Source organism: Castor canadensis, chromosome 8, assembly GCF_047511655.1.
Source record: "Castor canadensis chromosome 8, mCasCan1.hap1v2, whole genome shotgun sequence".
In the NCBI taxonomy this organism is placed as follows: Eukaryota; Metazoa; Chordata; class Mammalia; order Rodentia; family Castoridae; genus Castor; species Castor canadensis.
The window spans coordinates 121,631,920-121,659,831 of NC_133393.1; the positions used below are offsets into that span (position 1 = coordinate 121,631,920).

Below are 27,912 nucleotides of genomic sequence, written 5' to 3' on the forward strand. Positions count from 1 at the left end.
TTTGAAAGAATGGAGTTAAAAGAAGAGGCTGGCCAATTTGTAGAAAAAGGAAACTGACAGATTTTTTTTTCCTTTTAAATGGATTCATTTAGTTTCTAAATGTTGTAAACAAAATTGGAAGGTTCAAAAAAGCATTTTTACAAATTAAACTGCATTGTCTCAAATTGAAATTATACTGTGCTTTTATAATTTGTATTTTTGTGTCTCTGCCCACCACAGTGGCCTTAAAGTGTTTATTGATCTAGTGTTTCGTTGGCCCACTGTAAATGTCTTTGCAGTGTAGGTGAACTAGCTGTTGTAGGGTTCCACTGATGCACATTAAGTTTTGCCATTCAGTACCAAGAATAATTTATTGGTGGTAATACCACTAATGTACAAAGAGTTGGATATGATATTATTAGAACTTCTGATATTCTGATATTTCCCTACAGCCCTGTATGTTCTGGTAGCCTTTATTCCCCCGTGCCATCTTACAATGCCCTAACAGTCTCCCAGGAGATGGTGATATGTGTCTCCAGTTTTAGTTACTTTGCTGGTTAGGTTGTAAGTGGAAAGCTAAGCAATAGCCTTTGGCTTTGTGTGTTAGAATAACGCATGTCATGAGAAAAACTGGGAACACTTCCAGTGCCGTCAGTAGGGGATGAGGTGTGGAAATTAAAAAACTCTAATTGTTAGTAGTGGAAAACATTTATTAATATGGATAGATCTCAGAAACATTGAGTAAAAGTGGAAATTGCACAATGATGCTCAGTTTATGACATATTTCAAACAGTTTAAAATATACCAAAAATGCCACATATTTTACATGGAAAATATTTAAGTAATAACAATACAAAGTGTAGGGTAGGGAGTAAGAACAATTTCAAGAGGGTGGTAACCTTTCCAAGGAACACGTATTAGTACAGTAGGAGAAGGGTAAAAAATACATGTTAGCTCTGTCTTTTATTTCTAAAAGCAAATAGTACCACAAAATGGAATATTTTGTCAGTTCTAGGTGGTAGGTGGTATATGTGAAATATCAAATAGAATTTAAAAAGATATTAGTTGTTTTGCGTATTTGGTAACAAATAAGAGCCTATTACAAACGACTGTAAAAAGTTGGGTGTAGCAAGGCACATCTGTAATCCAACCACGGGGAGGCTGAGGTAGGAGGATTGTGTTTGAGGTTATCCTGGGCCACATAGTGATATGTGTCAAACCAAGCCCCCAAAAGGGGAGAGAGTGGGGGCTTAAATATAAGAAAGCAAAGATGTTTATTATTTATTTAGCAAGAATTTAGAGGAAAGCCTTCTTAGGGTAAGTTTGATGATCTAAACATGATACTAAGTCTGTTTATTCTTGTGCATCAGCAAATTCTTTCATGGTTGTAAGGTAGCTGCAGTTGTAAATGTCAAGTTCTCAGTGGAAGTCACTCAAAGTGGGAAGTAGAGGAGCTGAGAGAGTTGTTGTCTCTCTTATGAATGAGAAAATATTTTCACCACAAGTCCATTATGTCTCATTGACCAGAGCCTGGGCCATGTCTATTCATAAAATAGTGCCGGAAAGTTTATAGATGCTAAATATTTGTTGAATAGATATTTTTTCACCAGGGTCAGATGAAGTTGTCATGATTTCTTTGTGAGATTGGTTTTGTGTGTGAACTTCATCTTCAGGCCAAAGTGTTTATTGATGCCACCATAATTTTTTCTAAGCTATTGCTAGTGCTTAACACAAATACTTTCATAATATTTTTTTTCTTTAATAAGCTAAAAGAGAGCTGAGAGATCACTGATCTCAGTTTCATAATTTCCCTGATAAGGAAGTAGATGTTCAAACAGATTGTAGCACTACTGGGTGGGTACTGGGAAGCTGAGTCCTTGACGTTTACTTCTGTGCTCACTCTGCACCTGTTGTGCATTCCCTCTCAAAGACCATGGACCATCATCAGCATAGTAGATTTCTGTGGGACTAGACCAAGAACTTTTTTAGTGAGGCTGAAAGATGTGCTAAGAAAAGTTTCTGAAAGTGTAGACATCCTCTCTGCCGGTCTTGGTATTATGCCAACATTGGACTCAGCTCAGACCTACCATAATACTTGATAGGAAGAGGGGTAAAGAATGTTTTATTTATGAAAATGCCAACTGTTGCCATTTCCAAGTGACCTGAAGGCCCAGGTGATTTTATCATGCAGGACACAGGAGGTTAATATAAGTTCTTTTCATGGAATTAAACATACTTGGTGTCTTTGATTATTTTCTGTGCCAAATTCATTTGGCTGTGAAGTTTTTAAAAAAAACCCTAAAATATAACTCTGCAAGCCAAGTGGTTATGTACTGAAATTTGATGCTAAACATGCTTCAGCATTTCCCCTTTCTTCACATAGCCAGATTTTATATATTTTTTTCAGATACTGTTTTTAATTATATGGGCAATTCTTTTATAAGAATAACTTATACTACAAATTTTCAGGCTGAATTAAATAATATACTACTGTGACCTATTTCATCAGTTGTTTATATTGTGAATTGGTATCTTAGTGAGGAGGTTAATGTGCTTATATAGACTTTGTCCTGTGTAATAATTTCTCCTACATTATGGCCTGGGATATATCTTCTTTAATCCTAACCAAATTTCTCTTGCAAAGCTGCAGTGAAGTTTTCAAAAACTCTTATTAATTTATAATGCTTAGCCCCCAAACAATTCTCCTGAAAAGCACAAGTCTTCACTACAAATAAATGGTGTGCCAGTGGCAGTTACTAATTCAAAGCAGCTTTTGAATTTAAGCAGAAAGTTTTTAAATTATCTAAATTATAGCTCTAACTTAATTTGTCATCCACAGAAGTGAAATGACTAAATTAAAAGGAAGAAAGGGAGCCCAGGGATAGAATAAAGTCTAACAGATCTGTCTCAGAAAGAAAATGTTTTAGATCTAGATTTGTATTCCTAGTTCCCTCTTGATCTCACCCACTATAGAAATTTAATGTGTGTTGGGCAGTGCCCAAGAAAGGCACCATCTAAGAGATCTCATACTATCAAAGATGGCTTCAGCCTACCATGGTTCCCAATCTGACTATAGTTGGAAGCTTTCTCTTCCTGGAGAATCTCTTTCTTCCTATGCATTTTATTTTTTTTGGTGTTTTCCAAAACATCAATAAAATTTATGGAGTAGAAAATATAATGTTGCTATGTTTTTCTGAAGTGTTTTTAAATGACAAAGTTGTTTATTTTTTAAGGTAGCAAGATGGAAAATATTTTGTTTCACTACAGCATAATAAACCAATAAAAGCAGCTGGACAAACACTTATCCATCAAAGTAGGTGCTGAAGTCAGGCGAGAATCCCTGAAGCTTGATTGTCTGCTAAGAGCTTTGTTTCAACAATGGTGAATTATTTCCAAAATTACTAGTGAGGCTACAAAGCAGTGTCAACTAAAAGTAAGCCAACTAAAAGCTTCCATGTTTTAAGCTTTTAGTGCTTTGAGTTCTGACTAGACTGCTATTTGTTGAGGTTCTTTCTTATGGAGGTTATAGAAGGAAAACAATTAAGCACATCTTTGTCTTTTCCTCAGAATGTGTCTTTATTCATTCATTTGATTTACTTTCACAAAATGTGTGGTATATTGCCAAATTTATCTGTAAGGAGAGTGAAAATCCCAAACAAATATGCCAAATATACAGCTGCTAATATCTTAGCTAATTGGAATATTGACAAATTCAATAATGTATTCAAGATTTTTGTGCTCAACTTTAAAAATTTTAATGTTGACCAGAGGTATATCTTGACACTTAAGGCTGTTACCCATTATATACATAATTGGTTTCCAAAACATGAGGCAAATTTAGCCAAGTAAGTAGGAAACCTGGGGCGGGTTTTTCCACTGTCCTTTCTTTAAAAAAAAAAAAAAAAAGCCAGAACTGTACTAAAATATAATTATTCATGAGGTCTCTTTGAGGCAATTTTCAAAGCTTAGAGGTTTTGGGTAAAATATCTAATTAAAAAGTTTTCTATCTGGGTGAGTAGCTCACACCTGACGTGCCAGCTGCTCAGGAGGGGAAGATCAGGAAGCTCACAGTTCAAGACTAGCCTGAGCAAAAAGTTGGCAGTACTCCAGCTCAACAAAAAAACATGGTGTGGTGATCAGTGCCTGTGGTCCCTGCTGCATGGGAGACATAGATGGGAGGTTATCGGTCTAAGTCAGCCTGGGGATAAACAAACAAACACTAGATCCTACCTGAAAAATAACTAAAGGGTAAAAAAATCTGTACTTTCGTAAGTAAGAGGTTACAACTGTGCTTGAAATTTTTTATATGTGCTACTGATGTTAGAGGTTATAGACAAACATTTCAGTATTTTAAGGGTAATTAAAATTAATATGTCAGACAGTCAATGGATATAATTGCTAAGAGCAAGGTAAAATAATACAAAAGGGCAAACAAAAATGAGGCAATTTAAAGGAAGATATTAAGTAAATTTGTATTACAATTAGCACATGAATGTAGCAGAAGTCATGGAGGGTCTGTTTGAATGAGTAATACTTGGGAAACACTGGGTTATGATTATCTGTTTAGAGTCACATTCTATATAGATATAAAAAATATCGAATCTGAAGATTTAGAGTGCCTGTAAAATTTGTCCAGTGGAGACTTTATGAACATCTAGCCTCTTTTTTTGAACTTTCAGTGATGGAGAACTACTGAGCTCTGAGATTGAGTGTTCTAATCCTAGATACATGTTAACAGTTAATGTTCTTCCATATAGCTCAGTATCTAGTACTTAGTAATTAATTATAAGCTCTCATTTTTACTAATGGTAGCTATAGAATAAATGTTAATTCTCCTTTGGTGTGATGCATTTCAATAATTTGGAGAAATTTGTTAATCCCCCATTTCACAGTCATTTTTTTTTTTTTTTACTGGATAAATGAGTCTGTTTTTTTCAAAAGTTCTTAAAGAGACATGGTTCCAAGATGCCACTTATTTGATTACTTATAAGTGGTTCCTTATTAGTTGTATTTTAGTTTTAAGTTTTCTTTCACTGGAATTCTTTAACTTTGAGTGACTTTGTGTGGTTAATCATTCTGAAAATAAGGATAACAATTTAATTTTCACAAACACTGTGAAGTGGACGGTGAATTTGAATTCTGCTCATATACAATCTGTCATATAAACTGTAATAATTAGATACCCCTCCTCATCATTTTTGTTAGTATGTAATAAGTCAGTAGTAATACTGGTAATAGCTGCTTTAGCACATAACAATACTGAGAGTTTTGTATCTTTATAGCATACACCATGGCTGTTTGATTATTGGATTTGTTTTTATTGAAGTTTATGTTTGCATTACATTTAATTTTTTTGTGTGTTGTTGGTGGCCACAACACACTGACTCATCCATGCTTTCTTTTGCTTCCAACTTCAGAGTAGTTTTCCAGGCATATGTTGCTGACTCATATGTTACCATTCTGTAGCTGCTGAGTTGATTGGATCTCAAGTTTAGGTCTTAATAATCTTATATTTACCCCTTAATGTTTTTTGAGACGGGTTCTCACTGTGTAGCCAACTGGCCTTGAACTTACAATTCTCCTGCCACAGCCTCCTGAGTGCTGAGATTGCAGGTGTGCACCACTGTACCTAGATCTAAACTTTGTTTTTCTTCAGTTGGTCAATTCATTCCTACAGGATCTTTTTGAATAATGTAGTCTGCTAGTCTAATCATTCCTTCCTCCCTAGAGGGAGTTTGACTTTTATTTCCCTGATTATGAATGTAAAGCATATTTAATGATTGCAGCAGTCATTTCTCCCATATATCAGTTCTGTTAAAGGTGTTAATGGCTAAATAGTACTAGTAGTGGGGATATTGGAAATGCCTTTTGCCCACTCCCCGCCCTTCTCCTCTTTGACCTTGCTGTGCCCTCACCTGAGTACACATGGACCTCCCAATGGCCCACCTCCAGAAAGTTAGTGTGAGCATAGCAAAAGCCCTGTAAAACTCTGCTCCAGTGCTGTAAGCAGTGCCCATTCTACACTAGTTGTTAATATTTTGATCTCACCCCTGAGTATAACAATACTTTTGAACTTCAGTCTGTGTATGTCTCTAACACTTCATATCATGTTTTCCTTTGGTAATATGGTAGAATTAAATTCTGGAAGTAAAAAAAAAAACTAGAAAGAATATTTTGGTATTATTTTTATTGTTTGTTTCTGAAGGTTTTTTGTTTTTAAGTCTATAAGGCTTTTGTTAATAGGAAAGTCAATAAATGAAGAATGGTTCATGATGAAAACCATTCTGCTCCAGACAACCTTCCAGTATGTTGCACTAATTTACTATCATTTAGACCTTGTATTCAATACCGTTCGTTACAAAAGAAATGCATCAAATGGAATTGACTGAAACATGGTGTACTTACTGCTTCATTGTGCATTATTCTTCTTACAGAATAGTCTAAGTTTTCTTTTTTTTTTTAATATGATAAATTATAAATGGTATGGGGCGAATGGCCTCTCCAATACAGGGCTCTCAAGTCTTGAGACTCCACAGTGGTGAAAAAGCATGACAGCAACCAGTTCAAAGGTCCCTCTTGTTTGTTATTCTGCTATTTAACTGTGAAATCTTGGATTAGAGTCCTTTTCCTCACTAAAGAATATGGGAAAAGTGTTAGTGAGGTCACATTATGTATATAAAATATTTGGAGAACTGGAAAGTTCTCTGTGTACATTAGTAATAATGTTTAGGATATAAAATTCCCCTTCCTTCTTCTCCTGTAGCCACTTTGGGGGCCACATTGATCACAGGACAAAGTCAGGCTGGTGCAACTAGTGGTGACTTTATTGTGGGGACAGTACTGGTGTCTTGTCAACATGGTTTCGGCAATTGTTTTAGTTATTCTAATGTTGAATTGCTCTCCTGTCATTCCCCTTCTTTGAAACTGCTAATGCACCATAATCAGTATAAAAACAATGTCAGTCCCAGAGTAGTTGTCTGGACATGTATGTAGGTAATGAGACTCTTATTTGTTTGAAATTGAGGCTTTTGGTTGAGTGCTTGTCCTACCACGATGATCATTTTCAGCATGTGGAGCCCATTAAGCAGTGTTGGAGCTGGATTCACAGTTTAATGTGTTAACACTGCATCTGTTTCTACCCTGATGATAGCACCTGGATCAGTTTAGAACTTGTGTAGAAGTTTAAGATACGGCGTAATTTCTAAAACAACTGTTGGTCTTTATATGTGTGGACCCCATGGTCTTTCACATTCCAAACAAATCCTCTGCCACTTAAACATGCTTATACCTGTGTGCACTTTCAAGGTGGGAAATAAAAAACATGTGTCCCCTCTAGGAGCTTTATTTTCACTTCTGCTGGGTGACAATGACAAGGTCATTGCTATTTTTTCTTTTCCATTATGGTGAATAGGATGATGCTTTATGTTTTCTTGGCAACCTTTATCAAATGTTCTTGGGAAACAAGTAGTTGATGGATGATTTTTTTCCTTCCTGCTTTGTCGAAATATATGCATATTCACACTCTGAGCCATTTATGATGCCATAAGTAAGTCATTGATTCCTCTTGGGAGCTGTGAAATGGACAGGCATTAAAAATTAAAGAAAGGCAATTTGGTTACTGAGACTACATTCCTTATATGTGTGGCTAGCTAAAAGCAGAGTGCCAGTTCACTGGAGCTTTGAAAAATGACTTTTCCCCATGGCCTTTTAAAGACAGTTGAGTTTGGAGTTCCTTTTTAACGTGCTAAATTCCCTTGAAGAGTTGTAGCACAGTTATGTTCCCATTAGAAAGATTGAACTGCACCCCAGGATTCCCTTAGAAAGGAAGCCATTAGAAGACAGGACCAAAATAGGATTTGTGCATACCTGTTGTTATCTACCCTAAGGTAATTTTTAATGTTAGTTTTTCAATGGAAAAATCCATACACTGTGAGTGGAGTGACCATGGTAGAGTACGTGACCTTGCGGGTTTTCTTCATAACATGATCTTAAATTCTTTCGGTTTGTACTCTAGGCCACCAACAATTGTAGCCTACTTTTTTTTTCCCTCACCTGTGTGTGTAGTTGGCTTATATGAAGAATGTAAAGAGGTCACTTGCTAATATTATATTGATCTTTATTTTTTATTAGCAAAGATATAACACTTTAGCATATATTATCTTGTTCAAAGTTGCTGTCTTTGAAAACAATAAATTTCTGTGCAATTTAAAATACCTAGACTAATTGTTTTCCTGCTTCATGCAAAGAAAAAGTTGCCTTTGAATTTAAGACTAAGAAAGTCAAACTGCAGACCATGCTATGGTTGTTTTGTTACAAAAAGTCTTAGTCAAAAAGATATACCCAGTCAAACTCATATGGTAGTGAGCAACTGTCATCTTTATGATGAGACTGCTTCCCAGACTATTCCAGGGAGGCTGTGAACGTAAAACCTGTGACTTGTTCTTTCTTTCATGCTCTTCAATCACCTCACTTAACCCTGCATTCATCTTTCTTCCAAGTAGAATTAGAGTGGTTAATGGGCTTAATTTATGATCAACATAACCATTTCGCATAGGTGCGGTGGGGGGAAAAGGGGCAAAGTTCTTTGGAAATATGCTAAGAGAAAAGATAAGTGATACTGATAAACTGAATGGTGCATGAAGTGGTACTGACCAGCATTTCAGAAAACGCTTTTCTATGGCCTCCAACAAGGTAAGACAGGCGAACAATGTAGGACAGTCAGTCATTTGCTAAATGTATACTATGTATCAGTCCACTGTGATTTGGAATTAACCTAGTATCATATTTAATCTTCACCACCATCAGCAGTTAATAGATGAAAAACCTGAGTCACAGCTAGGAGTGATTTCAATTGAGATTTGTCTGACACTATTTTAGTGTGTGTTACACTGAACATGAATTTTAGAGTTGCTTCTGATAAAAGATGCATGTAGTTTTCCTTTTCATAGATTGAAGTGAAAAATTAGATCTGTTATGCTTAGATTCCTCTGATTGAATAGTATCTTCCATTCTTTTACTAAGGTTCTGCTTGTTCATTTCATGCCTTGTGCATCTATTTAATTAGCATGGTTACTTGTATGTTGAAAATTTTTTTTCATTTACAATGGTAGGGGTGATAAATTATATTTGTTGAAGGCAGTGCTGGTCAAGATTGAATAAAAATGATCTTATGGTTCCGGTTTGGGAATTTCACTCTTGTAGAGTTTATCAAATAAATAGTCACAGACATGGAGTGCTAAAGAGAAGTACCTCTCAAATCCAGCTGTTCCAAGTATGTGAATTTGGAGTTAGCAAAAGGGGAAAATATAGCATGCTTAATATTCTGCTATTCTTAAAGGGACAAGTTGGTGCTTCGTAACTTATCGTCTTATAACTTAAGATCTGAAGAGCTGATAGTTTTCACATAACATTTAGCATATGTGTACTGAGTGCCTACCATGATTTATTTAAAATGCTACAAAGTGAAAAGTGTTAGAGCTCCCTGAAATTTAATTTATTTCTTATTTATTTGGTCAAGGAATGACAACGAGATCAGAAAATACTATATATTGGAATGCCAGTAAATTTTAATGGTAGAGTTAATATCTCTTTCTGTCTTCATTCTTGGATGAAATATCTCCTGCCTTCCATGACAAATTAGAGAGTTGCTGGCGGTTTGCGGACCAAATGTTTGGGTACTTTGTGTAGACTCATCTGTGTTAGTTTTAAATTAGAGTGTTTTCCTCCTAGCCTATCTGTTTCTCATCAGGGCTCATATATTCTTGTGTCCAAAAAGACTCTCTGATTTAGCTGTGAGGCTGATTTTATTGTAGGGATGTCTGTGTATCCTGTCATCACAGGCAGTCCTGGTGAAACTTCCCATGTTTTGCGTGTGTGTTGCTGCAATATGTTCAAAGTCTGATCTTTCTCAAATGTGTGTGTGTGTGTGTGTGTAACGATTTTATAGCTGAAAAGAGATGCATGCAGCAAAACTTATACCAGAATATGTTTTCTATTAGATTTTGTAATATGAAATTATAAGTTAGGTTGGGGCTTTCATAAAGCTGCCTCTTTCACCCGTCACTGGAAGACAACTAACACCTTCCTTTGACTCACGTTTTCCAAGATTCCTTAGGGTTAAGAGAAGACTTTCTTTTTGAAATGCAGAAATTAAAAGAATATGGTACAAAAGCATTTTTATAGCATTATTGAGTCTTGAGGGCAGATATATGGATTCCAGACAAAATGCAATAATAGACCAGGATTTTACTTTCAGATCGCCTTACCAACACTTTTTGCTGGAGATTTATTGTCCATGTGCAGGAATAGGAGATGCTTTGAAAATTAAATGGAGCAGTCTGGAGAACAGTGCTCAAGTCCTTTCTCACTCTTATTAAGTGTGAGCTCTTCTTTAATTAACTTTAACCCCTCCAGCTATGGTTTCCCAGTTTGTTGCATTATTGTGAAGATAGTGTGTGTGCTTTGTAAACATTGTCAATCATAATGTAAATATACGTCACCCTTGTGTCTTCTTATACCTGATTAGTTAGGTTTGATGCCCTTCTGTTATTGGTTGCATTGTTATGATCAGGAGTTGTTTTTTCCTCTGGCAGAGAACCTAGACAGATTCTGGCACAACTGAGAATAAGGTATCTCTTAAAACCTATTTATGCTCATAGAACAGTTCAACCTTTCAACAAAAATGTAGCACCAGACACAGTATTGGAGAAATAGGGCCTGTGTCTAAATGTAGTTCCTTGAAATACTGAAAGATAAACTGTAGTGTATAGAATTATATTTGACTATCACTATGATGTGGTGTGTAGCAGTTTCCTAGAGTTCCCATAACAAAATACCACAGACTGGGTAGCATAAACAAAGAAATTTGTTTTCTTGCAGTTGTGGAGACAAGAAATCAAGATGAAGGTGTCAGCAGTTTTGGTTTCTCCTGAAGCCTTTCTCTTGAGCTTGTAGATGGCTTCTTTCTTGCTATGTCCTCTTTTCTGTGTCCTGACAGCCTTTCTTCTGAGCATGACATATTCCTGTTGTCTCTGTGTGCCCCAATTTTCTTTTCTTACTTGGACATCAATCAGATCGGATTAGGGCGTACTCCAATGACATTTTATCACCCTCTGCGCAAAGATACGAATTTAGACCTGGGTTCTACTTGTCCCAGATCTTCACTTCCATGTTCATTCTATCCAGGTTGCTTACTCAGAGCCATGATAAGATTTGAAGAAAGTCAAGAATGTAAGCACATTTTGTAAAATGTAAAACGATACAAATACAAGATGGTATTATAATGAGAATACCTGTGAGGGATACATTGGCAACATGTGGAAAATTTTAAGTAGAAAATGTGAAGGATCGTTGCAAACACTTGGCTAACATCAGCTTCTTGGCTATTCTGTTTGGCTGCAGTAGAGATGAGGATAAAAAAAGGTGATTTGGTTAAGACTCAATACAGAAAAGACAGTAATTAGGTGAAAAGATAAGCCAAACATCTGGATAATTCAAGATGTCTTTCCATCTCCAACACTTCTTTTCTAAAAGCCTCTTAGTTTCTGTTTTAAAATTTCTCCCTGATTTTCATGATCTTGCCAAGTTCAGACTGGGAACTTTTAGGATTCTGAAGGAGTGATCCTAGCAAGAAGGCACCTTTCCTGTTTACCTCAGGTGAATTTTAGGAGGCACCCTCAGGGTTGTGCCTTAAAAAAAGAATACAGTTCCTGAGGGTTGGGAAAATTACCATGCATTTTAGTATTATCTGTTCTGAAATTGTACAGTACATTAGTGGATGAAGGCAGGCATTTTAACTGATGAGGCACAGTCTCAACTTGCCAGGCATGCCTGTTTAGAGAGCACATTGGAATACCCAGGTCCTTAAGTACAAAGATTACAGATTACATCTTCTTGTCTTCTGCAAAATCACAAAGAATAAGACTGCACAAAATAGGAAGTTCTCCCCTTGGAATATAGTGCCAGATTGAACGTATTCAGTTTTTAAAGTATTAAACCTCATAAAAAAGTTTACTGTGATATTTATTATAACTCCTGGAGAATTCAATATTTATTTCACACATGTATACACATATTCATTTATGTGTGTGTAAATATGTATGTATTCATATATATGTATACCCATGTTTATTTCATACAGGTTCTTGCTATGTAGCTCAGTTTGCTCTCAAATTTATGATTTCCCACCTCAGACTCCCAAGTACTGGGATTACAAATGTGTACCACCATGCCTGGCGATAGTGTTTTTTAATGTAGAAAAGTTACAAAGAATGAGTTGCACTTTGCAACAAATGCTGAAGACCCCATTATAAGGGAAATACACTATGATAAGTAAAAAAAAATATATATATATAAAATATAAATCTCTTAGTCTGGCACATAGCTCAGTGATGGGGTACTTGTCTAGCATAAACAAGGCCTTGGGTTCCAGCAACATGGAAACAAAATAAAACCTTTCTGTAGCTGGTGTGGTGGGGCAAGCTTGTAGGTCCAGCATTGTGGGAAGGAAGGCCTGAAGGATCATGAATTCAAGGCCACCCCTGGCAACATAGTGAGACCCCATCTCAAAACAAAACAAAACCCAAAGCCCTTTTAATTTAGATATTAGTTTATGAAAACTTCCTGACAAATTCATAAATGATATAAACAAGTATGGTAAAGTGACTATATTCATAAATAATATAAACAAGTACAGTAAAGTCTTGATTTAGTTTGAAAGCAAGAAAGCTTCATAGTCACTTGTAGTGGTTATTAATTTCAAGTCTAGAAAATTAGAAAAATAATATTTTTTAAGCATTTAAGTTCAGACTGTGATTCAGTTTGGTACAGTGGGAAGAAGACTGTACTGTATTTTGCTAGGAAGACATTAGATACAGTCATCAAATTGTGTAGAAAATAATATTTTTTTATCATAGAAATTACAAGGCAGTGAAAAAATATTTCACGTTAGTAAAGAGCTAATATTGAGGTAGAGGATTCTTTCATTCGGTGATATTAAATCCTCAGAGTATGGTAATCCTGACATTTTTGTGCTGTTTTTTGCTTTAATCCTCCTAAATGCTTTTCATATAAATACCATTTAAAAATATCTTCATGTAATTGAGGTTTTAATTTTAGATTATAAGCTTTTTTTTTTTTTTACATGGATTATTAGTTTTCAGGGACACTTAAGTTTTTTTCTTGGATTGTTCCTATAGACATTTTGAAATGGTGATCCCGTTGTGGTGGTGTGTAACTGTAATAACAGTAGGTAGGAGACTCAGAGGAACTAAAGATACTTTAAAAATGTTTAGCTGAGTTTCCGCTCCATAGTTTTTCCCTGTGAGAACAGAGAGTATATACACGAAAACTTTTGGGATGAGGACAGAGCTGCCTTATCCCATGGAAGTTGTAGGAGAGTAGATCTCCAACAGTTTAGGTCTTGGTTCAGCTGCAGCTGAAGTTTATCCCTGCACTTTGGAGGATTGCAAAGGATAGGGGAGCATTGGTGTACATAAAACTCCATATTGCTTATGGGAAAAACTCCCAAAGGGATAGAAGAGGTATCCACTAAAAACAATGTTAGGTATAGCATTCTTAGGTTTACTTTAGATTAAGCAAGTAATTTTCCCATGCCCTTCATACCCCCATCTTTGCTGTTTGGCTGACAACAGACTCTTTCTTACTTCCTGTGATGTTTTTTCATTCAACATCTAGAGGGTGACAATTATTAAGTACCAGTTGGTATTGAAGCCATCATTTGTGCCCTGGAAAGATTTATAGTCTGGTAGGATCAGATCAAGATGGAAACAGACAAGTTGCACAAGTTGTTGGAGGTATAATGATAAATGAGCCTGAGCCTGTTGCCTTCCATTGCTTCCAAAATGTAGAAACTTAACACTGCCTTAACAGCAAAGAGCCCAGACCTAAAATTTACTTTTTCTACTTATATTCACCTAGGATTTAGAAATACATTGTTTATCACCAAACGAACACAAGCTCAAGATGTTAATAGTATTTTTCTTCAATCTCTACCATATTAACCAAGTATTTGCATATTAACTGGGGCTTTCTAAATATAATGGTTTATCCCTCAAGAGGGACTCTAATGAAGGGATTATAAGTTAAGTGGCAAATGAGTGCCAAAGACATTTGGGTAATCCAATTAACCTGATGGTTTGTCACAGTTAATTATCATTGTGTGAGCAGAAGTTAGTGCCCAGAGTGAGTGAGCTACTTTAGCTGAAACTTATAATTCCCTACATACTTAAAACAATTTAGAACTTTTTCAGAAGGAGAATGCAACTTATCAGTATCAGCAATAGTTAATCAGTTCATCAAATATGTACTGAGTGCCTCCAATGTAGTAGGTTCAAAAGACAATTTTTTTCCCCAATTCTAAGGAGTTGGTAGGTATTGAGGAGATAAAGAAGCTCCAACAGGATAATAAATGAATCCAACCTGAAAATCCTTGGGGAGAGTCATTTCCCACTTAATTTTTCTCCATCCCATGAGAGTACAGCGAAGAGTAATGCCAGTTACTTTTGCTGTTTTATCCTTCAGATGTCATTCTAGCCAAAGTCTGTATTTTCAAATTTACTACATTTTTTTCCTGTATATGTGATCTTTGGAAATACTGACTTTTGGCCTGGAAACATCTCCTCCCATACTGCTTTATTACCTTTTTACATGTATGTGGATTTGCTTTCCCATTGGAACTTTTCGACCCAAAATGTTAAGAGTTTGTTTTATGTTCCCCTGTAGTTGTTGGTATTTGTGTCAGAGTAGTATTTATCATACCACAGTGCAATTCTCTATATACTTATTTACCTCTTCTACTAAGGTTGGATGTTTCGTAAAGCCAGAGAAACTACTTTATTCACCACTCTATGTGCAGTGTCCTTCCCAGTGCCTAGCCCATTACTAAATGGAAGAATAAATGAGTGAGTGAGTACTTTCTTGTGACAGAGTCAGTCAATTTTATTGGGCAGTTATTTTGAATAGGGAATGGAATTGAGAATATTAAAAACACCTGTGTGCCACTTTCAACACATACATTTCTTCTTACTTCTTCTGAAATATGTCCCACTCACCAACATGTTTGAGATCCCTGGTATTTGTAGTATGAAGTCAGTATTGTTAATGGGACTGTCACAGTACTCAGTCAAAATCAAATGTATTCTGCAACAAAACTAGGAAGGGCTTTGGAAGTAGTTTGTAAATGTAGTAGTGTGTATGTGTGGGGGGAAGGGGCTAGAAGCATATTTGGAAAGATGTAATGGCTGAAGGACAAAAATCCAGGAAGCCCAGGAGGGAAGAAATGGTTTGAGCCAAAGCAGAGAGGTTGGGAAGTTTGGCTGACATTGGGATGCATTTGTGGAAGTAATGAGAGATTGACCTAGAAGTCATAAAGGGAAAGACTATGAATGCTGGCCTGAGAAGGGTGTTATGAAAAGAAATAGGGCAAGCTAAGGGATTTTTGCATGTGGGTGGGTAGAGCTAGTTATATTTTAGGAATTTTTCCTGTCTGTAGCATGCATTCTGGATCAAAGTAAGAAGGAAAGCAGGCAGACATAGCTATTGAGTCACCTTAACAGTATTTATTACATGCCTGAGATGCATTGGACACTGAGGAAGGACATAATTCCTTTCCTGAGGGGACCTATAGCCTAATGAAGGAAGGAGAAAAATGATCAGGCCATTATAGTGAGCATGCTAAGCGGTACAGACAGGAAATAATAAAAGTCTGAATAAGGGTAGGAGGGAAGGGAAGAGGCAACTTTAATAGAAACCTGGGAGTTCGGTTTTCTGATATTTTGAAAGGCTTGAAAATGTCCATAACCAATTTAAAAATAGATGTAGGAGTAAAGAGAAAAGGATCCCTCCTGCACAAATTTTATTTCATTGATGGAATTGTGATGGTACTTAATGTGGGTATTGAATAAGAGGGAGATGGTAGAAAAATTAGTTTGAATTCAGACTTACTAAGCTTAAGGTTCTAAAAGGGCAACTATTAATATTATTGGATAAATATACAGTGTATATTATTTAATGTTCTTGGTTGTGCATGTCAGAAAAACCTTTCAAACCAGTTTGTGTCTCAGGGACATTTATTAGCATAGTATTTGCTTCAGGCATGAGTAGATCCAGCTGCACTGGGAGAAGTATCTTTTTCTCTTTGGACTGGCTTTTATTATATTGATCTCACTCTCAGGCAGACCCTGTCTTCAGGGAATCCCTTAGCAGCCCAAGATTTCCACTTAATACCAAAAGAAGATGCCTTTCCCGAGTAGATTATTGGTGTCACAATAATCTGGTTGGCCAGGCTTACTCGTATGTCAGTTGTATAGCCAGGGATGGAATTGGGAAGGTAGAGTACACTAATTGGCTACACTGTTAAGACCTTTCATCAGGTGGTTAGGGCAGCCTCACCATATGATTTTGTTTTGCTTTTTTTTTTTCGGTGCTGGGGACCGAACTCAGGGCCTTGCACTTGCCAGGCAAGCGCTCTTCCACTGAGCTAAATCCCCAACCCCAGCCTCACCATATGAAATGTTGGCTGTTTATAATGGTAAGACAGTGCACTCATACTAGCAGGAATGGGTTCTCAAACACAGCAACTGTCCTTTACAAGTTAAATTAACATTGCTTCATTTGCTCTTCAACAGGGTCTTTTGTAATAAGGGTTGTTGTTATCTGTAATCCATAGGTAAAGAAGTAGAATTTCAGAGAGGCTTTAGAACGCAACACACTAGGTATTAGTAGAAAAATAAGAACTCCATTACTCTTTCTATCATTTAGGTATGGCTAGCATAGAAATAGTGTGAAGTTTAGGCTCATGAGCAATGCCAGGCTAGTGGTGTAGATGGAGAGGTGATCCCTTGAGCTGTAGTTGTTGGGAGATGATGACCACAGAGAAGGAACTATAGAGTAAAAGAGTGTCAGAGACAGAACCAAGAGAGAAACATTCATATTTCAGAGGACAAATGTGAAAGAGTTGCTAGCCAAAGAGAGTTGGATAGAGGTCAAAGAGAGGAGAATGGGAAAAACATTGTGTTAAAGACCAAAGGTATCACTTCCCAAAGGCTTATTACCTTGTTTTGAAAGCGTCATTAAAACTTAAGAAATTAAAAATTCTGAAGGCTGTAAATATAAATGTATAATGGAAGTAATACTGTGTTTGCAGTGATGAGTGTCATCAGTTATGGTGGTGATGTTGGTGTTATAATGACAACAGGTTTTACATATATTATATTGTACATGTGCATGTTACATTGTATTACACATAATAATTTACTTTCTTACTTGCTCATTTACTCCTCAGAATGATCCTATAAACCTGATACAGTTACCTTTGTTTTACAGATCTTGCAAGAGGTGAAAGAACTGTGTGTCTATCATCTCATAGTACACATTTCTAGTTGGCTCCAGAATCAACTTTGCATTCCACTGCTGGGCTTGAGCACAGTAGGCATGGTTGGGTAGCACTGAAGTAGGATACATTAACCAAGGCCATTCTTTTTTTTTTTTTTTTTTTTTTTTTGCCTTTCTCTTGCCAAACAAATTCCAACCCACTTTTTTAGTGAAGTTTTGGCCTTTACTTATACTTCAAGTAGAACTATTGAAAGCATGTCAGAGAAGTGTGCTATTTGATGTTTAAAGATTCTAAACATCATTCCTGCTCTGAAGAATTAAGGGTCATAATTTATGAGGGTGCTTGTGACTGAAAGGGTTGATGGATAGAAAAAATAACAGTAAGAATACATACACAAGAGCAGTTCAGATGGCAGTGTCACATCACTCAACAGCTTTACAACAGCATTGGCCTTTTGTCTGCATTTCCTAAAGGAAAAATCATAAGGCATTAGAAACAAAGGGCCACAAATGAACAAAACTGGAAACAGGTTAAGACCTGCTAAGAAACTGTATCTTTTTGCTTCAAAAGATAGTTTCTCGATCCTTCATTCTCCAGAGAATTCTGCCTACAGTTGTTTCTTTTTCTCATCTGCTGCTCTGATGTTCTTCATCTTTCCCAGAGTGAAAAATTTCTTAATTCCATACTGTCTTTCTGAATTTTCAATACCAGTTTACAGGAACAACCTCAGAAATTATGTCAGCATGAAATTTTGTTTCACGTTAAGGTATTTCATTAGCTGTGAAATAGCAGAAGTGGTTTCACGATTTCCACTTTGGACTCTTAGAAGAAAATGCAAATGGATCTATTTTGCTTAATGTGGAATGACTACCTTTATGTTTCATCTTGCTGGCAGATTACTCAGATTCTATGAAGGCTCTTTTAGTCTGTGTCTTTCTTAATGTGATGCTAAATGGTGGCATAACCTAGCCCTTATCGCTGACTTGCATATGTGACATGACTTATGTTAAAGCCCAGTACAATTTAGTAGTATTCACATTCTTTTGTCATAATATTCACTGGTTAAAAAAAAAACCTGCTTAGACAGATAATACCCATTGAAGACTTTCATCATACGAAAGTCTCTCGTCATCTAGTATGTTTTACACGTGGGTGAGGTGTTCCATTGCTCTTCCATTTTTGTTTTAGTTATGCTATTAGCCTTTACCTTTTTTTTTTTTGAAGGATAAATTTAGGGCTGTGCTTCAGAGGTTTTTTTTTTCCTCTCAGTGAAATTGTGGCATTTATTAATTTTGTCTTGTTTTCAAGCCCTCATTTTGTTTTTTTTTTTTTTTGTAGTCCCATAATCTTTATTTTTTTTTTTCATTTTTCTTTTATTATTCATATGTGCATACAAGGCTTGGTTTATTTCTCCCCCCTGCCCCCACCCCCTCCCTTACCACCCACTCCACCCCCTCCCGCTCCCCCCCTCAATACCCAGCAGAAACTATTTTGCCCTTATCTCTAATTTTGTTGTAGAGAGAGTATAAGCAATAATAGGAAGGAACAAGGGGTTTTGCTGGTTGAGATAAGGATAGCTATACAGGGCATTGACTCACATTGATTTCCTGTGCGTGGGTGTTACCTTCTAGGTTAATTCTTTTTAATCTAACCTTTTCTCTAGTTCCTGGTCCCCTTTTCCTATTGGCCTCAGTTGCTTTAAGGTATCTGCTTTAGTTTCTCTGCATTAAGGGCAACAAATGCTAGCTAGTTTTTTAGGTGTCTTACCTATCCTCACCCCTCCCTTGTGTGCTCTCGCTTTTATCATGTGCTCATAGTCCAATCCCCTTGTTGTGTTTGCCCTTGATCTAATGTCCACATATGAGGGAGAACATACGATTTTTGGTTCAAGCCCTCATTTTGTGAGAGGTAAACATAGTATCTTAGGTGACTGCTGCAGGTTAATAGGTTTATTGCTATGAAGATAAGAAATTCCAACAGCTTTGAACAGATTTTTAAGGTTGATTGGTGGGTTTTTTTTTTTTTTTTTTTTTTTTTAGCAGGGGTGACTGGGGTTTGAGCTCCGGGCTTCATGCTTGCAAAGCAGGTACTTTACTACTTCAGTCCTACCTCCAATCCATTTTGCTATGGTTATTTTTCCAGGGTGACCTTAATTCACGATCTTCCTGATGTCAGTGTCCAAGTAGCTGTATTATAGGCAGCAAGCTACACCCAGCTTGGTGTTTCTTGTTTTGTTGGGGGGTGTGTATATGTGTGCATGTGCATGTGCACGTGTGTTCTTATAAAGCTTTTACAGAGTTGGGGATTGCACTGTACTAATAGCACATAGAAAAGCTGGTTCACAAAAGACAGTTCAACAACCTTTCTGGCTCTTCCATGGAAGGGTGAAGTATTGTAAGCAAAATGGACCCCCCAGCTTTCTCACTGCTTGAGCAAACCTTATCCCAGAATGCTTTGCCATTGAGCTCTCCACTGCCCTAACATTAACAGTATCAGGTTTCAGCATTGATACTGGAGATATTAATATCAGTATCTAGGTTAACATGTAGTTTTGATCCAATTGGGTTTTCATTCTGAATTACTTGAAATCAGCTCTCTCTGACAACACTGTTTGGCAGTTTGGCAGTTTTTCATATTTCTTTTAAATTTTAATTATAACCCATCAAGTCTTAAGCAATTACTTCTGGGTTATATTCTTGATGAATGTCATAGCAGGGTGTTTTAATTTAATGGATCCAGAAAAACATCTGTTTCTAATATTTTAAAAGCCAATTTATATGGAAATTCATTTAATACACAGTCAATACACGAAGACTTGAAAACTCAAAATGGAAAATCAAACCACTGTGGTGTAGTCAGTCTTCTGTTAACAACGGGTTTCACTTATGAATAGGTTCAGCTGCTACTAGTTCTAAACTGTATCAGTTTGGAAAAGATACCAATTTACTTCTCATATTCAAGAAATGGGAAGGTTGTTAGGCCAGGACTAGTGTGGTCTTCCATGACAAAGTTTCAGTTTTCTTCAGTATTACTGCTCTGCTCTGTTGTGCACATTCCTGTCCCTAAGGACACCTTATAGGCCATGATTGCAGCTGGAACTCAGCTATTACATGTGTGCCTCACAGAGCAGGCAGGAGGTGTATGGGTAAAGGAGGTGAATTAGAAGTTTTCCCTTTTAAGGATACTTTCTGGAGCCAAAAATTAGACATATGACCATATTTAGCATCAAGTGAAGTATGCCAGATGACCATGTGCCCAGCTAAAAACTGAAATTCTCTGAATATGGAAAAAGGACAGACTAGATGTTAAGGAATGGTGAACTATTTTTGGCTGTAGAGTAATTTTCAAATTGTAGTTTTTAATAGATCTTCTGCCTCTTTACAGAAGATTGAGAAAACACAAGTAGTTCAGTAGTTCTCATAAGTAGATATTAAATGTAAAGGACTAGCATGTTTGTCACAGAGTAGATAATCAACTACTGGTCTGTTTTAATTCTAACCCCCAAAGTATCTAATTTCAGAAGTTATGGAGCAAAGACAGTTTAATAACAGATTTCTTTCTTTCTGTCCTTCTTCTTTTTCTTCTTCTTCTTCCTCCTCCTCCTCCTCCTTTTCTTTCTTCTTCTTCTTTTCTTTTCTTCCTTTTTTATAGATTGTACCTTGGCCTTTATATAATAGTAACAGCAGCTAATAGGGAAGAGGTACCATTTAAACTTGAGTCTCTGGAATGCTCATGTATCTGCAAGTATGTTCTCTGCTTCTTTATATAGAGGGTAAATGAACAATTGCAAGTATTCATTAATTTCAAGGTAAAACTATTATCACGGAAGCTGAAGCTCAGAGAGATTAATTTATAGAAACATTTGAATACTACCATTATCCAGTTATTTGATCCCAACTAGAATATTAACTACTGTTTCTAATGACTGTCACTTTGGATGGAATTCTTAACCTGTATGAATATCTGTTGCATTTTCTTTTCAAAGTCAGGCAGTAAATAATAGAGCTGTGACTCAGGAATATTTCCCCTTAATCCAGGGCATCGCCAATATGAATTTTGGTAATATTCATATGGATGGTCATTTGATCACACCTCCTCACAGCAGATGGCAAAACTGGTGATGGAGCTGAAGGTGTATGTCCTCAGGCCAGCCTCCCAGCATGTATTCCTCAGCTACACAAATGCCCCCAAACCTTCTTAAAAAGCCACGGTATCACACTAGGCAAAGTTCTATAGTTCTGGAGTTCCATTGTTCTACTGCTTTCTAACTCAGGTGGCTCTTTTTTTTTTTTCCTTTTTCTTTTATTACTCATATGTGCATACAAGGCTTGGTTCATTTCTCCCCCCTGCCCCCACCCCCTCCCTTACCACCCACTCCCCCCCCAATACCCAGCAGAAACTATTTTGCACTTATTTCTAATTTTGTTGTAGAGAGAGTACAAGCAATAATAGGAAGGAACAAGGGTTTTTGCTGGTTGAGATAAGGATAGCTATACAGGGCATTGACTCACATTGATTTCCTGTGTGTGGGTGTTACCTTCTAGGTTAATTCTTTTTGATCTAACCTTTTCTGTAGTTCCTGGTCCCCTTTTCCTATTGGCCTCAGTTGCTTTTAAGGTATCTGCTTTAGTTTCTCTGCGTTAAGGGCAACAAATGCTAGCTAATTTTTTAGGTGTCTTACCTATCCTCACCCCTTCCTTGTGTGCTCTCGCTTTTATCATGTGCTCAAAGTCCAATCCCATTGTTGTGTTTGCCCTTGATCTAATGTCCACATATGAGGGAGAACATACGATTTTTGGTCTTTTGGGCCAGGCTAACCTCACTCAGAATGATGTTCTCCAATTCCATCCATTTACCAGTGAATGATAAAATTTCATTCTTCTTCATGGCTGCATAAAATTCCATTGTGTATAGATACCACATTTTCTTGATCCATTCGTCAGTGGTGGGGCATCTTGGCTGTTTCCATAACTTGGCTATTGTGAATAGTGCCGCAATAAACATGGGTGTGCTGGTGCCTCTGGAGTAACCTGTGTCACAGTCTTTTGGGTATATCCCCAAGAGTGGTATTGCTGGATCAAATGGTAGATCAATGTCTAGCTTTTTAAGTAGCCTCCAAATATTTTTCCAGAGTGGTTGTACTAGTCTACATTCCCCAGGTGTCTCTTTTTTGTCCTGTAAATCCAGAGATAGGTGCACTAAAGGTAAGTACTCCATCCTGTTGACTAGGAACTGTATATAATAGCATAGGTGGGAGATCTTAAAAACTATCTTTTGCATGGTATCTTCAACATTTGTACCCATTCACACACACCAGTACTGTTATCTCTTTAATGTTTGTCTTTACATTGACTTTTTAGTTTTGATAGCTTTATTCTGAGCAAACATTTATAAATCCATATTTGATGTAATAATTATTTTTCTTTCAAACACACATTAAAGTAAATACAGCCATTAACATTTTTTATTGGCTGTGTCTGTCTCTCATTTGCTGCTAGTGGCAGGTACGTAACATTTTGAGAAGACCAGAATAGGGAAAAAACACAAGCCACGAATCTCTATGCTGCTGTTCCATACTTGCATGTCTTTGATCCAGTTATTAAGCAATCTTTGTCAGTCATAATATTCTCATGTGAGAGATGTGGATGATATCATCTGTCTCGACAGTGTCGTTCTAAAGTTTAAATAAGGAGATGTAGCCAAGAAAGCCAGTGCTGTGTTTGGCAGAGAGAAATACTCAGCAAACAGTAGGTTCTTTTTTTGTTGTTGTCTGGTTATATCCAGCATTTGTTACTATTAACTCTCAAGTGAGGAGAGAGTGAAGTATCATAATGATTTCTCTAGGTGATGGCAACTCCCATGAGAGATTAGAACTGGGAAAGACTGAAGTACAAATAAAGAAAGCAGGGAAACACTGGGTTGGTGGAGAGCTGTTCTTCCTAGTCTCTCCAGCTATCTAGGCCCTTGCCATTCTGTGTGATCCAAATGGGCCAGCAGCATCAGCATTGTCTGTTAGAAATGTGGACCATGTGTCTTTTCTCCAGAATTACTGAATCAGATTGTGTTGTTTCCCCATGGTCCAGGTGCCTTGTGTGTGTGAGAAGCATGGTGCTGGGTCTTGATATTCTATCTAAAATTTATTTTTAGGTAGTATGGTGGTGGGGCTAATTCTGTCTCTAGAAGCTCCCCGTAAACCAGCATCACCTGAGCCTTCTTAAAATGCAGTGTCTCAGGCCTCAAGTCATCCTGGAGCCTGGGTGTCACACGATTTTCAGGACAGTTGTTTGGTAGCTGCCACACTGAGGCTGAAATCACTGACAGAAACTCAGCATTTATTCCTCAAAATTTTTTGCATTCCAACAAGGAGAAAAGTGTTTCAGGAAAAGAAGTACACAGCCCCAATTGTGGTGTTAGTAGCATTAAGAGGAAGATTTGAATTCAAACCATTTGTTCTTGGAATCCCACCACAAAGCTACAAAATAACAATGCTTCTAGAAGAGGAAGGCAGTATCTTAGCAATGTTACATTATTTCTTTTTTTTTCCTTTTTGTATTTTACATTTGTTTTCTCTTTTTTAACATTTTGTTTTTTAGCCGTGCTATCAAGACTAATCAGGACCTTCTCCCAGAAACTCCATGGACACACATTTTCTACAATGATTTTTGGGGGACTCTTCTAACCCACAGTGGCAGTCACAAGTCCTACCGGCCACTCTGCACTCTTTCTTTTCGCCTGAACCACGCCATCGGAGGGCTGAATCCCTGGAGCTACCATCTGGTCAACATCCTGTTGCATGCAGCTGTCACTGGTCTCTTCACAAGCTTCTCCAAGATCCTCCTTGGTGATGGATACTGGACTTTCATGGCTGGCTTGATGTTCGCCTCTCATCCCATTCACACGGAGGCAGTGGCAGGAATCGTGGGACGGGCTGATGTTGGGGCCAGTCTCTTCTTTCTCCTCTCTTTGCTCTGCTACATTAAACACTGTTCCACAAGAGGCTACTCAGCCAGGACTTGGGGCTGGTTCCTGGGGACCGGACTGTGTGCAGGATGCAGCATGTTGTGGAAAGAACAAGGAGTGACTGTTCTCGCGGTTTCAGCCATTTATGATGTCTTTGTCTTTCACAGGCTGAAAATGAACCAGATCTTACCTACCATTTACAAAGTAAGTGATTGTTGCCTCTTGAGCATTGGATTACTGAGTAATCTACTTGCTTGGTCCTTTGCCACCATTTAAAAAGCAAATTTGTTCCTCTTGAAGCAGAATTTAAAATAAGTTCCTTTTTGATCTTTGGTAAGTCGAAATGTCCTTTTTGACCTTTCTGTACTGAGCAAGGTTTCAGTTCACTGCTTGTTTTATTTCTCAAGTTTCTTAACTTATTTTCGTGATTTGAGAAGTAGAATAATAATTTTGCTTTGCAAAGCAAGTGCGTCTGTATTTAGTGGTTTTAATGTATTCATTCTTTCTGCCAAATTCTCTAAAATCCAATAAACTGCTTATAATGTGTATTTATAAAAATAATACAGCTGATAATAGAGCTAGATGCTAGACTCCATGGCAGAAGTCCTCTGTCATTTGTTAATATTACTTTTCCTGAGTTTGGGAACAGCCTTCCTCTGTAGTACACTGGGAAGACGGATTCTTAAATAATGACTCATATTCACCTGTCCCTTGCGGCAGTGTATAAGAATAGAAGTCAAAACAGAGAGTGGTTATTGTAAGTTTTGCCCTAAGGCCAATTAAGACCTTTGCCTCAGGGCTTAATATTTATGAATTCCCTTAGTGGTTTTGAAAGCAATGCTGCTTCCAGATCACAGAAGCATTTGAGGATCCCCAAATACTTAAAAGGGACTAAGCAGTTTTCTGCTAGAACATTGAAGAGAGACCTGAGGGGAGAGGAACATCTTGAGAAACTGCCTATTTTCCCATCTGCCCATCCTCATTCACTTAGAAAACTCTCCTTTGGTTTGATCTTAAGGGTAAAGACTAAACTTGGCCAGGATTTTGGCAAGTTCCCACCTTCCTTTTGAACACAAGCAAAAAAAAAAAAAAAATCAAATTCTTTGATATGGGGTCTTGCTATGTTGCTCAGGCTGTTACTGAACTCATGGCTGATTCTCCTAACTCAGCTACCTGAATACCTAGGAGTACAGGTGAAGCTACCAAGCTCAACAGCAAAGGATTCTGGTTTTGGACTTGTGCTATGATTATGCTGTCAAGTTTTTGCTACTTTTGACTACTCTTTGTTCCTCAGCTCCTGATTTCACTTAAAATTGAATTGCAAGGAAATTAAAGAAAAAAATTGAGGGAAATAGAAATCAAAGATTTATGTTTTAAATTGCCATTTTTTCCCCTCCACTTAGTAGGCAGAGTAATCACTGCTGTGCTTTTGCCTGCTGTGGGAAACATAACCTTTTCACTTAGAACTCAAGTATCAAGGGCATAATGAAGTTCTTTTGTGATTTCAATTAAATGCTGGAACTTTGAGGGAAATTGTGGGTAGAGTTTGAAACTTGAAAACAATATATGGTTTTGAAAGTCAAACTCTTAATTTGAAATCAATTTTTAATTCCTTCAAGGAGATTTAGAAAGATAATTTTTTTTCCAAAAAACGATGTCATGAACAATAACAAAGTTTCTTGTTTTACTGGAAATGTAAATTAAATTAAATATAATTCATGGTCCTTGTCTTTATGGAAGTTACAATCTGTTTGAGAATAAAAGCTCCTTAGCTTTTAGAGTCTCAATAGCCTATGAAGTATTGTGGTTTCTCATACAGAATTTCCATTTCACTGTTTCATTATTTTGATATGTTAATTTAGGACACGCTTTTCGGATCTTTTAAAGTTTGCTTCTGAGGAATTTTCAGTTCTCTAAGCATATTTTCAAGGGCAGAACTCTTTATTGTGTACAGCTCCTTACTCTAACAGGCTTCTAGACAATTATTGGGATATATTTAGAAAATCCTTTATGTGAAATTAAAATTTATCTGAGAATTCTGTATTTTATCTGGCAGCCATATTCATGTAGCTGCTGCTTATGAACAATGAGAAATGCTGCTAGCAGAGGAACTCCCTACAGTGGGAAGTCCCCCATGTTATGGGAAAGAACTAAGAAGTTCCAGTGTTCTGAGATGTTTCTGGATACTTGCCCAGATTTGGCAACCACTGGAGGCCAAGCAGCAGTAATGGCAGTAGTGGGGACAGAAAGACCCTTCCTCTGATGGTTGCTCTTTTATTTTGGCTCTCTTGTCATTTTTGCTTTTGGGTCAGTGAGTTTAATAACGACATTGGCATAACATATTTTAAAGAAGGGTAGATGTCATTTTGGCATTCTCCACTTTTTCAGCTGATGTGAAGGTCACCCAGAAAATGGTAGAATCACTTGGACTGGAATTCATATTTATGACTGTCTAGCAGTCTTTTTTGCCAAACTCTGAAGGTGTGAAGTTCTACAAGCAGATGTAAAGTCAGACTGCATGGTAGAAAAAAAACCCCAAAAACACCCTCCAAAAAACCAAAAAACATGGAGTGGAATCCTCACTCAGAAGGGCCGGATAAGTAATCTTGAGCTAGTTCCATTATCTGATTCTTATTCTGGAAATAGAGGCAGTTATTATTATCCCTGGAGTTGTGATGATTATATGAACTGTGAGTTGTTCAGTGTGAGCTGAAGTGCTCGTTTTGGAAGGCACCTAATACATACTAGTTCAATTAAAAAAAAACCAAACTGATGGAAACACTAATTCTTTAAGAAGGTGAAGGCCAAAGCTGAGCACCAGTGGCTCTTGCTTATAATCCTAGCTACTTGAGTGGCTTGAGATTGGTAGGGTCACAGTTTGAGGCCAGCCCAGGGGAAATAGTTCACAAGACTCTATCTCCAAAATAACCAGAACAAAAATGGACTAGAGGTTTGGCTTTGCAAATGTTAAGCCCTCAGTTTAAACCCCAGACCCACCAAAAAAAAAAGTGAAGGTCAAGAGATAAACTCTGTCTTTAAACATATGTGGTTTAATGGCATATGAAGTAAAGATTGCTTAGGAATCTACTATCGAGCTGTCTTTTAGAATCTCATGACGAAGATTTGTAAACACTGGCATAGGTTGATTCTATAAGGAAGCTATGAAAAATTTCATACTCTGTCTTAAAATATATGGATTTCTATGCTGATTTAGATTTCTTATGAATTAAGTAGCTTAAGACTTAACAGATCTTTTTCAACCTTTTAAGAATAACCATGGTGCTGGGTACCATGGCTCACACCTGGAATCTCAGCACTCAAGAGGCAGAGATCAGGAAAATTGAGTTTAAAGGCCAGCACAGGGGAAGTTAGTGAGACCACCATCTCATCAAAACAAGCTGGGCAGTGGTGGAGCAAGCCTGTAATTCCAGCTACACAAGAGGAGTTATCAGTGGGAGGATAGTGTTTTGAGGCTGAGCAGCGCATAAACACAAGTGACTCTACGTGAAAAAAAGCTAAAGCAAAAAAGGGTTTTAGGTATGGCTCAGGTGGTAGAGTACCTCCCTAATAAGTACAAGGTCCTGAGTTCAAACTCAGCCAAAAACCCACAAAATAACTTT

At 37.1% G+C, this 27,912-nt stretch overlaps 1 protein-coding gene across 4 annotated transcripts in view; it reads left to right on the forward strand.

The window, feature by feature from the left end:
• The window catches only part of Tmtc2 (transmembrane O-mannosyltransferase targeting cadherins 2), a 386,771-nt gene that overhangs the window by 128,745 nt on the left and 230,114 nt on the right, over window positions 1-27,912 (forward strand). For all 4 annotated transcript variants that reach the window (XM_020186707.2, XM_074084059.1, XM_074084058.1 and 1 more), the window contains exon 2: window positions 23,926-24,496. In XM_020186707.2, coding sequence (XP_020042296.2) covers window positions 23,926-24,496 — 571 coding nt within the window. The remainder of the gene's footprint in view (window positions 1-23,925; window positions 24,497-27,912) is intronic.